The sequence below is a fragment of the Meleagris gallopavo genome, chromosome 16, assembly GCF_905368555.1.
Source record: "Meleagris gallopavo chromosome 16, MGAL_WU_HG_1.1, whole genome shotgun sequence".
In the NCBI taxonomy this organism is placed as follows: Eukaryota; Metazoa; Chordata; class Aves; order Galliformes; family Phasianidae; genus Meleagris; species Meleagris gallopavo.
The window spans coordinates 6495789-6508255 of NC_139419.1; the positions used below are offsets into that span (position 1 = coordinate 6495789).

The 12467-nt window shown below is 54.6% G+C and overlaps 1 protein-coding gene and 1 long non-coding RNA gene across 3 annotated transcripts in view; one reads left to right on the forward strand and one right to left on the reverse strand.

Annotated features, from left to right (window-relative positions):
* GRID2IP (Grid2 interacting protein) overlaps positions 1–8829 on the forward strand; it is a 25930-nt gene extending 17101 nt beyond the window's left edge. For both annotated transcript variants that reach the window (XM_085237922.1, XM_085237923.1), the window contains exons 9-21: positions 730–831; positions 1605–1702; positions 2099–2635; positions 2743–3156; positions 3936–4023; positions 4901–4978; positions 5591–5787; positions 6170–6325; positions 7105–7191; positions 7355–7484; positions 8126–8244; positions 8398–8562; positions 8723–8829. In XM_085237922.1, the coding sequence (XP_085094048.1) occupies positions 730–831; positions 1605–1702; positions 2099–2635; positions 2743–3156; positions 3936–4023; positions 4901–4978; positions 5591–5787; positions 6170–6325; positions 7105–7191; positions 7355–7484; positions 8126–8244; positions 8398–8562; positions 8723–8794 (2243 nt within the window). In that variant the 3' untranslated portion in view covers positions 8795–8829. The remainder of the gene's footprint in view (positions 1–729; positions 832–1604; positions 1703–2098; positions 2636–2742; positions 3157–3935; positions 4024–4900; positions 4979–5590; positions 5788–6169; positions 6326–7104; positions 7192–7354; positions 7485–8125; positions 8245–8397; positions 8563–8722) is intronic.
* LOC146543237 (uncharacterized) overlaps positions 1–12412 on the reverse strand; it is a 26967-nt gene extending 14555 nt beyond the window's left edge. The window contains exons 1-3 of the long non-coding RNA XR_014886868.1: positions 10493–12412; positions 8691–8787; positions 4706–4915 (exon numbers count right to left, since the gene is read on the reverse strand). This is a non-coding gene — a long non-coding RNA (uncharacterized LOC146543237). The remainder of the gene's footprint in view (positions 1–4705; positions 4916–8690; positions 8788–10492) is intronic.
* Between the last annotated feature and the right edge of the window lie 55 nt (positions 12413–12467).

A 12467-nucleotide genomic window follows, 5' to 3' on the forward strand; every position in this document is an offset into this window, starting at 1 on the left:
AAAATGGAGTTTACGAACTTCTGAAGATGTGGGGGGAAATTAATGTGCGTGCAGCTGGCAGCTGTGTGCCAGGACTGCCAGTGTGTGCCCCCAGCCCTGGCAGAGGAGGATGGCACTGTGTCCCCCAGGACCTGTACCCCTCTGTGCTCCCTGCTGCTCCCTGGCTCCCACCCTGGCAGCGAGGGGCAGTCTGTGAGTGCTGCTTGTTGTTCTGGTTCATCACGTGTGTCCACGTGTGGGAGCATGGCCAGAGATCCACGAATTTGGGGTGATTCTTCCTCCTGTCTTCTTCCAAACTCAGTGGCAATCTCTGATGCCTATGTCTATTGGTCTGTGTGAACACCAGTCCATGGGACGTACTGACGCTCCAGTATCTCTGTCCTGCTGTGAGTCTGAGCCTCTGAGCCATTCCACCACCAGAATGGTTCTCCCGAGCAGTGTTACGGCACTGCTCCCACTGTCCTGTGCCCCTCGAGGGCAGGTAGTTATTGCTGCATCCCTCTGGACCAGTTGGACACCAATCCTGCTGGGAAAAGGAGCAATTGCAATTCTCCAATCTGTACATCTGCATTTGCAACCCACTCTGCTTCTGGCAGCAGCTTGAGGATGGGGAAAGCCGTGAGCTGTTGCCTGTTGCCGAAGGGCTGAGGGCAGCCCTGGTACAAGGAGTGGGGCACCGGGGGGTCCGGTGGATCTGTGCATGTCTCACCACTGTGTTTTCTGCTGCAGCTGAGCCCGAGGCAGAGGAGCGCTACCGCAGCTCAGTGCGAGGGGCATCCTTGTGCCGGAGCAGCCTCCGGACCAACCGCCCCGAGAAAGGGGGGGCTGCAGGTGGGTTTTGTGGGGCTGGGGTCTTGCAGGCTGCGCTCAGGTGCTCTGGCCCACGCTGACATCCTGACCTGGGCACAGTTGGTGGGAGGAGATGGAGCTTTTGGAAATCTATATTTCTGAAAGTTAAGCAGTTGCAATAAGAAGCCTCTTGGGCTGATCCTGAACATTGTTTCCAGTCCCCTCTATTGCTCAGAAGTAAATTGCAAGGATAAGCAGACCATGGGGTTTGCAGTAACCAGAATCATTCCTCCCCTTCAGTGATGCACATCTCCCCAGTGCTGCTGGTTCCCCCCTCTGGGAGCATAGGCTGCAGCTTGCTGTGAGCTGTGTCAGACAGCACTGAGTTCATAGGCAGAACAGCATCTGCGAAACCACTGTGAGAAAAGCAGATCATAATGGCACTTTGTGACTATTGATGAAATCCATTCTTGGCTCAAACTGTCCCTCTTTTCAAAGGAAAATCCACATATTGCCCTTTGTCTGAAAGCTCTGTCCTCCTGTGGTTGTCCAAACTCCTAAACGTGCACTGGGTAATGGCTCTTCCCTTTAATATCACTGTCCAGCTGTGCAAGGTACATCTGCAACCACAGCACAACCACAGCACTGCTCAGGTGCTGAGGATTCACAGGAAACTTCCAAACCTACCAGCTGGGTGGTCAGAGAAATGCAAAATATTCTCATTTTATAACCAAGCACACGAATGTTCATGGGTCAGAGCTGTGGGGGCATGCACAGGACGGGTTGCTGACAGGTCTGTCTCTGTTCCCCAGCAGGGCAGAGTGACACCGTGGAGGTCCCGGTTCGCCTGATCCCTGGAGAGAGGCAGGCTGGCGATGGCACATCCCTGCCAGAGACACCCAACCCCAAAATGGTGCGGGCACCACCTGCGGGCAGCACTGCCCTGGAGTACGAGAACTCTGCTCTCACAGGGAGCATCATCAGATCCCTTCTGCGTAAACACACGAAAGCAGATAGAAGGGAGAACAGGAGGGATGCGTTGGCAGCATCCCTGCCTCCGGGATCTTCTCTGGGCAATCACCTTGAATAATGTGGGGTCTGTTGCAGCCCTGTGAGCGGGAGGCTGTTAGTGGGGGAGCTCCAGGAAAGGTGAAGGAGCGTCAGATCTGGGTGGTGCAGTCCTCTACAGAGTGAGAGATGGGGGTGGTTGAGTCCACGGTGGATGTCCTGTCCCCGGGACATCACAGGTCCCTGGGTGTGTCTTGAGCCAGGTCTTGATTCCAGCAGCTCTTTGCCCTTTTTCCCCCAGATGTCGGCTGTCTATGCAGAACTGGAGAACCGCCTGCTGGGCAGCTTCTCCAGCAAGGTGGGCAATGCTGCCCTGCACCACGCATCGTCCCCAGCCCCCGACCCGGCGCACGCTGCAGGTAGCGCCCGATTTCCCTCAGCTCTGGAGAGAGGCAGACGTGGGGGGGTCTCCAGTGGCAGCAGGAACCGCCCGGCAGCGCCCTGTCCCGCAGGTGCCCGCAGATCGGGGGTGCCCGTCTCATGGCCAAGCGACCCGCTGGCCGCCCAGCAGTGCTACTACCGCCTGCACAGCAGCCTGCAGTCCCCGAGCAGCACCGAGTCCAATCCCTACGTCAGCCTGGACAGCAGCCCGGCCCCATCCCCCCAGCACCGGCCCTACCCGCTCAGCCCGCTGTCGCGGCGCAAGAAGCTCTTCACCTTCTCCAGGCCGCCGCGCAGCCGCGACACCGACCGCTTCCTGGACGCTCTCAGCGAGCAGCTGGGACACCGTGTCACCATCGTGGATGATTTCCTCACCCCCGAGAATGACTACGAGGAGGTGAGCGTGGTGCTGGAAATGCTCCGTCAGCCTTTCCCCATGGGGGCTCAGAACATCCCACGATGGCTGATAGGAGCATCCTTCATCCGCTCCCCTCTTTCCCCCAGATGAGCTTCCACGATGACCAGGGCAGCTATGTCACCAACGACGTCAGCAGCAGCGAGTACATCAGCAGCAGTGATGAGGGCAGCTCCCTCACCTACTCCACGCTGTCGGACCACATCCCCCCACCTCCGCTCAGCCCCCCCCCTCCGCCGCCCCCCCTGCAATTCCATGACCCCCAACCTGTCCCTGCCAAGGCCGAGCCCCCAAAGGCCAGCACCTCTCCTGCCCCCAAGCCCCTGGTGGGCCACCTGCACCCTGTTCCGCCTCCGCCGCCCCCCCCGCCTCCCCCACCTGTGCCCTGCGCTCCTCCCCTGCACCGGGGGCTGCTGCACCGCCGGAGTGAGACCAACCACATGAGTGTCAAGAGGCTGCGGTGGGAGCAGGTGGAGAACTCGGAGGGGACCATCTGGGGACAGGTATGGCCTGGGGGATGCGAGGGAGTCACAGGTTTATCAGTGGGGAACTGCAAGGGTTCACAGCATTGACAGGGAGAGCATGGAGAGCACGTGGGGGCAAGGAGGAAGCAAGGAGTGAGGCTCAGTGCAATAAACCTTTGGCACCACGGACTTGAGCCAATGAAAGGCTCTGGAGGAGGATTCAGGGTCCTGCAGGGAGATGCAGGCCTTGGGAACTCAGCTTCCAGCCTGGTGGAGCTCAGCTGCCACCCATGATGTTAGGTGGATGGCAGCTCCAAACAGCTGGACGAGAGCTGTGGGATTGCCCTCCCATCCTGCATCCCAGCGGGCACATCCCTCTGTCCTACACCATAGAGAATGAAATGTTTCTTCCTGGTGACTTTTTGGATGCAAACAATTCCAGGCATCTCTGGAATTCTATGTTCTTAGTAAAGCAGCTGTTCCCCAGCAACAGGCAGAGAGCAGCACTGCTCTGTAGGGCTTCAGTGCAGGACAGGAGCTAAACAGACCCATGAGGCAAGGAGGCAGTGATGGATGGAAACGCGTCCTTCCATCTCCCATGAGTGAGACCTGTGAGATGGGCTCTGCACTGAGTGTAGCAGCACCTCCTTAGGCGGTGAATGACTCCCCAGCTTTCTGCAGGGCATTGCTAGTGTTGTAAGTGGTCCTTATAAGAATAGTGCCATCAGCATGGGATTTCCTGGGGACACAGATCTCCAGGTGGTGGTGGGGAGGGGGCACAGTGCCCAGGTTCCCACCTGCTCCTCCTCCTCCTGCAGCTCGGGGAGGACTCGGACTATGACAAGCTGAGTGACATGGTCAAATACCTGGACCTGGAGCTTCATTTTGGGACGCAGAAGCCAACCAGTAAGTGACAGAGCCCCTGGGCAGGTCCTGGGGTCAGCCTGAGAGGGGCACAGTGCTCCATGGTCACCAGCCATTGCCTGACTCTGGCACCTGGCAGACAGCACCATTCACACACAGGATGCTGGAGTGCTGGCACTGCAGACTATTAAGGTGAAGACGATTTCACTGTCTCCCTTAATTCTCTTTGCTGCTGTTATCTGTTTTCTCTCTGCATTTCTGCCAGCGTGGGCAGCAGAGCTCCACATTGTGGTTCTGCTCCCTGCACCCATGCTCAGTCAGCTCCACACCACGCTGTGTGCCAAAACTCCTCACTGCCACCACAGGCCTGGCTTCCAACCTGCAGCACACGCTGTACCCATCTGTAATGGGCTCTGCTTATTGCTGTCTGTGCACATGTGTTGTCTACACACGGGGATGCACTGCATCGCAGCTCTGCTGCTCCCAAGCTCAGCCCTCCAAAAGCTGTGACCACGTTTCTCTGTCCATAGAGGGCACCACGAGTAACACTTTTCTTTTTACATATCTAATAACACACAGTAATGGCAGCAGGTGTGGGCAGAGCCTACGAGGGCAGGTTCTGATGGGATGGATTGTGGGAGTGGGATGCTATGTGACCCTTGCCAGGGGCTGTCATTTTGGGAATATTTCTAGGATTTTCTGTGCGTTTCACCTCTCGTTTTACCTTTTTCAGCTCCGAGTCCTCCATTCAGGAGATCTTTGAATCGCAGAATTCAAGGATTCCCGGAGCCATTGCTGTGTGCCGAGCATCAGTCCTCCTATCTCATTCATGGTTTCACTGTTTTCAGCAGTTTTCTTCCCGCTGGAGACAGCTGAGCCTGTCCTTACCCATGATTATATCTCTCAGTTTCTCTTCCAGAGCCAACTTTCATGCCTGAAACATTTAAAAAGAAAGACGTGGTCGAAATTTTGTCCCACAAAAAGGCCTACAACACATGTAAGTAAACATCATGGTGAAGTACCCCCAAACAGGCCCAGAGATGGGACCAGGGATGTAGAGAACTGGAAAGGTAAAAGGAGGGAGGCTACATGAGCACCATCCCATGAGCACGATCCCAGCACAGCTCCCCTGGTCTGAGCTGTCCTTGTCACCCAGCAGAAGGCCCTGCAGACCTTGGCTCAGGCTGGGCAGCGGGCAGAGGAAGGGAAGGACAGGACGGAGATGGGATGTGACTCATTGGCCTGGGAAGAGTTTGCAGGGCTGTGGGCAGGGCTCAGCACCACATCTCAGGTGTTTGCGGTGGGACGGGGGCATGGTGGGGCCTGTGGGGTCCTGGCTGTCCTGGTGTGGGGCCGGGCAGGGGCTCAGGACACGCTGCCCTGCTGCACTGGAGATGTGCATGCAAAGCAGCACAACAGTCTGACCGGGGGCTGCAGGAGACAGTGATGCCCCAGGACTCCCTACAGCCTCTGCAGTGCCTTGGGAGTGGAAAGCCCCCCCAGCTCCGAGCGCAGATCTATGCCAGCTTGGGCACATGGCTAAGTCCACGCTTCTCAGCCATGCCAAACATCCTGCCTGCCGTGCCACTGACTGCATCCCTCCCTGCAGCCATCCTGATCGCCCATCTGAAGCTCTCACACATGGAACTGCGTCAGATCCTCATGACGATGGAGACGGACCGCCTGGAGCCTTCCCACATCAAGCAGCTCCTGCTGTATGCCCCGGATGGAGAGGAGGTGCAGCGCTTCCAGAGCTACAAGGAGAACCCCGGCAAGCTGAGCGAGCCTGACCAGTTCGTGTTGCAGGTGCCTGCTGGAGGGAGGTGATCTGTGCAGCATCCAGGTCATCCCACTGAGTGCTGCAGGGAAGGGGAACAGGGCAGAAAGCTTGCAGGGCTGCGATTCTGGGGGGAAGGCTGGGGGCACCCACCACAGGGACCCTGTGAGTGGTGCCTGGGAGCTGGCAGCAGTGGATGTCCCATGGCCAAAACATGCCTAATTTTTTTGCTGCACACTAAGAAGTGACTTTGCCCAGCTCTGGCTTGCTTTCTGTTGACCTGTGGGCATTGCTATAACACTCGCTTTCCTACAGCATGATGCCATTTTTAAGTACAGGGAAAAACTTCAATCTTCTAGGAGGGACTGTGCTGCAAGGACAGGAGTAATTTCCTCCTCATTTTGCTCTCAGATGCTGTCAGTACCAGAGTACAAGATCCGACTGCGCAGCCTTCACTTTAAGACCACTCTGCAGGAGAAGACAGAGGAGATCAAAGCGAGCTATGAATGTATTTGCAAGGCCTCTCTGGAGCTGAAAAGCAGCAAGAAGCTGGCGAAGATCCTGGAGGTCAGAAGCAGCCCTGCTGTGGGGAGCAGCCCTTGGGGATCCCAGGGCCGGGCATGTTTTGCCATGCTCAGATGAGCTCAATGAGCTGCCCCAAATGATGGTGAACTCCCTCAGGTTTGCTTTTAAAGAAAAGTCAGGTGGGGTGAATGAGGACACAGTGTGACAGAAGGCATTTTCAGATGAGAGATGAATTGCCTTGGGGCTCCTGGCCAGTGACCCCCAGCACCTCACTAAGTGCTGGGGAGGAGATGCTGGTTGCATGGTAACAAAGAGCAAGCAGGAATCCAGAGCCTCAGGCGGGGCTCCAGGTTCTCTGAGGTCCTGGCCCTGCAGTGCCTCCGTGCTTCAAAGCCATAGTGTGAAGAGTCAGATCCTTAGGGAGGGGAACAGCTCTGCTGGATTGCTGCTTTCTCTTTAAAGATCCTGTGAAAGATCCACACATAACATCTGCAAAAGGTTTTTAGGAGGGGAAAGATTTACTGGGCAGCAGGACAATCCTTACCCTGCAGACAGGGAGAGCTCAGCAGCCTCCAGAATTAGCTTTGGTCCTGCAAGGGATGCTGCTGAGAGACAAAAATCCCATTGTGCTGAAAGTGGCAAAGGCACTGATCCAGACCAGGCCCAAGTGCTGCAGGGAAGGAAGGTGCTCCTGGACAACGCTAAAGTAAGCTTCATTTATTGTATATCCATCTGACCCAAAAGCAGGCACCAAAGGAGATGGGCACCAAAGCAGATGGGCACTGCCTGTGCTGCTCAGTCACTGTGGTTTCTCTTTGCAGTTTGTGCTGGCCATGGGAAACTACCTGAACAACGGGCAGCCCAAGACCAGCAAAACGACAGGCTTCAAAATCAACTTCCTCACAGAGGTAAGGACACAGAGCTTACTTCTCCTCATGCAGGAGGCAGCAGTGCCAGCAGCAACGCAATGAGAGATGGGGGCACAGAGGAGCCTCTGTGCAGTCGGAGCTGCTGGGTGCTTCCCAAACCTACTCTGCATAGGGCCTACTTCCTTGCTTTGCTTTGCTGCAGCTGAACACAACCAAGACCGTTGATGGGAAATCAACCTTCCTGCACATCCTTGCCAAATCTCTCAGCCAACACTTCCCAGAGCTTCTGGGCTTTGCCAAGGATCTTCCCACAGTGCCGCTCGCTGCCAAAGGTAATGGAACACAAGCACATGTGGGAGCATCTACACAGCCTCATGGTTCATTGTGAGTGTAGGGGATAGGGTTTGGTGAATGGTTGGGTATAGGACTGGCCATGAGCTACTCACCATTGGCACAAGCCAGGAAGAATGGTGCTGAGTGAGAGAAGGAGGACGCAAAAGCACGAGCTTAGCAGCAGGGAGGTCCCAGCTGACCCATGCTGATGACTGCTGGCTATGTATGCTGTATGTCCACAGTCCAACCACAGGTACAGCTCAGGCTGAGGATCACAGGACTCAGTGAGCTGCCATAAAGAAGTCACAAAGGGTCACACTTTGCATGCTGGCACGTGGGATGGCTGCAGGCAGCCATGGGGGTCCTCCTGGCACCCCATCCCCTCCTGGGTGGCAAGCAAATTCCCCTTGGAATTGGTGCTGCAGGGGATAAATAAAGATAAGATAACTCAGCCCCAGAGGTGTAAGTTTTCCCTAGATGAAGGTCTGTACTGGCAGCTTTCCAGCTGGATTTTGCATGTGGCCTTGCTGCTGTTTAAACCCCATGGACAAGGCAGGGCAGAAGGAGATGTGCAGTGCCTGAGTTGGCAGCAGGAGGCAGCCAGAGCTGGGGAACATTGCCCACTCCTCTTCTTCTGCAGTGAACCAGAGAACACTGACAGCCGACCTGAAGGACCTTCACACCACTGTCACTGACATCCAGAAGGCCTGCCACAGCATGCCAGCCACCGCCGAGGACCGGTTCGCCGTGGTGATGACCGTATCCTTCTGTAAAAGGGGCAAATCCCCAGCACACTTGCTGCCCTCCACTAAAACCATTTAGTGGTCACTGTCCTGCCTGGTAGCCATTAGAAGTGGTGATGTCCATGCCAGGCCCCAGTCTGGGTTGTTTTTCTTTATGCCTTCCCTCCAGTCCTTCCTGGAGAGCGCGCAGCCTGCCATGCGCTCACTGGACGACCTGCAGCACAGGGCCATGGAAGAGTTCAGCAAGGTGCTCTCTTTCTTTGGGGAAGACTCCAAAATGACAACTTCAGAAGCTTTCTTTGGCATTTTTGCAGAATTCATGAGCAAGTTTGAGGTGAGTTGTATTTCTCAAAGGCAGTCAGAAAAGGGTTTCCTTGCAGCAGCAGCAAGCAGCAAAATGGCCATTTTTCCAACACCCAATAAGCTTGAGGCTGGTGCCCTGCAGTGTGCTCCCCACCTCACCTGACTCCTTGCTATTTGCTCTCTCCTCACAGCGGGCGCTCACGGATGTGCAGGTTGGAGACAGCCAGCGCAGCCCCAGGATGACATCCCCCCTTGCCTGGTGACAAAATGAGGTGCAAGGATTCATTGCCAATGAAGTGCAATTTGCTCCTATTGAGTTTGGTTGTAAATAGGCTGCTGCCACCTGCTACCATCGAGCAGAACCGCAGGGGCTGGGGCGGCCTGTATGCTGAGCACACATGTGGATGGCTGCAGATGGAGACGGGGCTGAGACACTGGTGCACAAAGGGAAACACTGCTGGTTTGATGGCATCCTTCCTAGCATCCTTCATTTCCAGTGTATCACAGAATCAAGGACTGCAGACACATCTGGGTGAAACCCCGCTGCCCTGTGCTCCCATGGCACACACTCCTGGCACCAGTGCTCACTGGAGCCCTGTCACTCATCCCCATGGCCACGTTCTGTGTGGTTGTGCAAGGTCCCAGCCTCTCATGCAGGATGTGTCCCCAGTGTTCCCTTTGCAGGTGCAGAGCCCTGATGCCAGGTGCCTGAGCTGGAAGCACCAGGGATGGGGTACACTGTGCAGAAATGCTGAGGCGATGGGAAGAAATGAGACCTTGCAGAACCCCAGTGGCACAATATGTAGTCTTAAATGAGGATCCAGGCTGGTTTTGCCCAGCTGCTCAGGGGAGCAAGAAAAGCCCCACAGCCCTTCCTGGCCATCAGCTTTGCATAAGAGTTTGTCAGTGACTGACAGAAATCTTCCCAATAATGTAATATCATCAGCACCAGACTTATTCAAACTCACCAGGAGCCAGGGATCCCTGAGCATTTTGGTGCCTCCTTGGAAAGCACAAAATCTTTGGTAGCTTAAAAATGAACGGGAGCCCTCTGATGCCCTGGTACTGCCCTGAGAGCAGCAGAGAGCAGCCAGAATGCACCCCGTGCCTTCTGGAACCCGCTCCCAGGGCTGGGGGATGTACAATGACTTGAGCAGTCCATGCAGGCTGTATCAGGGGCCTGATGCACACCCATCCTGCAGCAGCGGCTGTTTGCTATAATCAAGGCAATTCCCCGCGAGATGTCCCGGGACAAAGGGCTAGCAGCACCCTGCACTCCATGCACGTGCCTCCAGACCACGCAGCACCCGTGAGCTTTGCGGCACAACACCGCAGTGCGTTACCATGGCGAGGCACTGCTCGGTGCACAGTGCAGCCACTGCTGTGCACGTCCCACCCTCCTGAGCCCCCACTCGCTGACGCCTAGGTGACCCCCCCATGCCGATGCCAGAGTGAGAGCTCTTACTGTGCTGAAATACACAATTACCAACCGGTGCATTATTTATGGGAGACCTTAAAACCATCAATTCTTCTGTTTTCAATATTTTTTTTAACCCTTCTCCCCACGTGTTTTTGGTTTATACAGCTGTAAGTGCCAGGCAGTTCCCAGCCTTGTGCTGTCAGAGCTCTTCTCTCCCCCAGTGACGGTGCAGTGCAATGCGCACCCATCTCCACTTTACGGTTTGGATGCTCTCACTGCATTCAGGTTTTTGGTTTTGTTTTTTGTTTTTGTTTGTAAAAATGTATTAAAAATTCAAACCGCTGGAGGCTATTATGCAACCATCATTAAAAATGTGAAACTGCCGTATATAGATTTTGCTACATGTTGTAACTTTCCAGGATAGCTAGAGCCCCAGCCCCCTTGGTATTTTTATGTGAATATTTTCAAAGACCCAGAACTTCTGAGATACGGTTATATCATTTGATAATGGGACTGTGTGTATTCATGGTTCAGTCTCTACCTGATGCCTATGTGCTGTTCCCCAAATAAAGCCGCTGCCTTCTGCCTCCTGGCTGCATGTACATCTCCGCTCCATTGAAAACTGCTTTGTACAACAGCTGCAGATGAAGCTGAGAGGAATTCTGCATTTGGCACTTGTGTGGCTGCACACCTCAGTATCAGTCCCTTGACCTGCACTGTGGAGGTGCATCATCTGACCCTGTTGGTATGGGGAGAGTTACTGCGGTCATGTAGAAAAGTTATTTGTGAGCAGAATTCAAGCCAGTACGATGAATATCAGCAGCAAATTCTTAAAATAGTAGGGATTTTTTTCTCAGCCTTCGGAAGAAAACAGCTGTGCGTGTGTGAGCTAGTGAATTGTTCCCCCTGAGAAGGAATTCCTGGCTGCAGCTGAGGCAATGTCCTTGGGGCAATTTATCTCTCTTTATGCCACCAGCAGAGAGGCTGGACTGCTATCAGATCTCCTAGTTGCAGTTTAGCTTGTTTACAGCAGCCTGCTCCATGGCAGCTGCTCCCTGGGGGCTCTGCACAGAGCTGGCACCAACCTGTGGGCAGAAGTCAGTCCTGGACACACGCACGTGCTATGCCAAGAGCCTGGTGTTCCTTTAGCTGCCCTGCAAACCGCTGCAGACCGTGTCCCATAGGCAGACGCTGAGTCTGAACCTCAGCAACACTTGCAATGTGCTCTTTGGTTTGTCCCTGATAACTCCACGTGTTAAGTAATCCTTTCCCAGCCCCATGCAGTGGGTGGGAACTCCCAACCCTGCCCAGCCCATCCTCAGCACCACAACCTTGGCCGTGGGTCACCTTCTTGGGGAGTGTGTCCTTGGGAAGGATCCAGCTACCAGGCAGCCCTGAGGTGACCCCAGGCTGCACTTCACATGTGGGAATACCCACGGGGTTCCACTCTTTCCTGCAAGAAATGGGGAGGAAATTAAAAAAAAAAAGAGCTGCTTCAGCAAAGCCATGGTGAAGTCCTGGCCACAGCTCCAGCTGGAAGACTGGCTGGGATAAACTAGCACCAGGATGACCAGATGATCTCCAGAGGTCCCTTCCTCTGGAAACTCTGACGGTTTCCAAGCCATGCTGGAACGTGTCTGAACGAGTCTCCTCTGTACCTTGTTAGAAGTGCCGTAAGCTGTGCTTTTTTTCCTGGACTGTGAGAGCTGCCAAAGGACAAACTGAAGTTTCAGCTACAGAGGGGAAATGCTGGAAGTCAAAAAGTATCACAGCTTGGAGGTAGCACAGGGCACTTGAGTGCTCGGCTCATGGCCCCTGAGGTTCTGCGTTGTTCTAACACAATTTAGGAAATCCCAGTGTTTCCACATTCTAGCAGATCAAACGAAGGCACCTCCAGCCACAAGATTGGTTCCATCCATCAGTGTGATCTGATCTAAAAGACGGGTTTTCCTACTTTCCTTCTGGCTTGCTTTGGTGTGCTTCTTTTCATCACCACATATTTAACTTTCCTCCACTGTCTATCTAGAAAAGCCAAAAGGAAAGGTGAAAGTTGAAATTCTCGCTCTAACAGCGGAAGTTTTAAGAGAAGTGAGGTTTCTGAAAAGGCAGCACGGAGAGCTGGGACATGACATGGCACACAGGCTCTGCTCAAGGGCAGCCAGCGATGGCAGTTCTGCCTGGCTGTTGGCTGCACCTGTGCCGGGCTGTGAGCTGCACCCCTACTTCTTGCCGCACTTTGGAAGGTCCCTTCAGCACCATTCAGTGCATATAATTTGACTGTGAACGCTTATCCACCCTGATCTCAGAAAGGAACTCAATCCTGGGATTCACCTACAGGCTCACAGACGGACCCCAGCCCACGGCTGAATCCTGCCCTTTGTAAGGCTCAGGCACGCATTCAGACGCAGGGCTGTCAGCTCCCTCCTGTGTCTTGTGGTGTCAGCCTGCGAGGACATCGGCGCTGACTTTCATTGTTACTTGTCCCTTCATTAGCGGCGCAGATTGCTTAAGAGGAT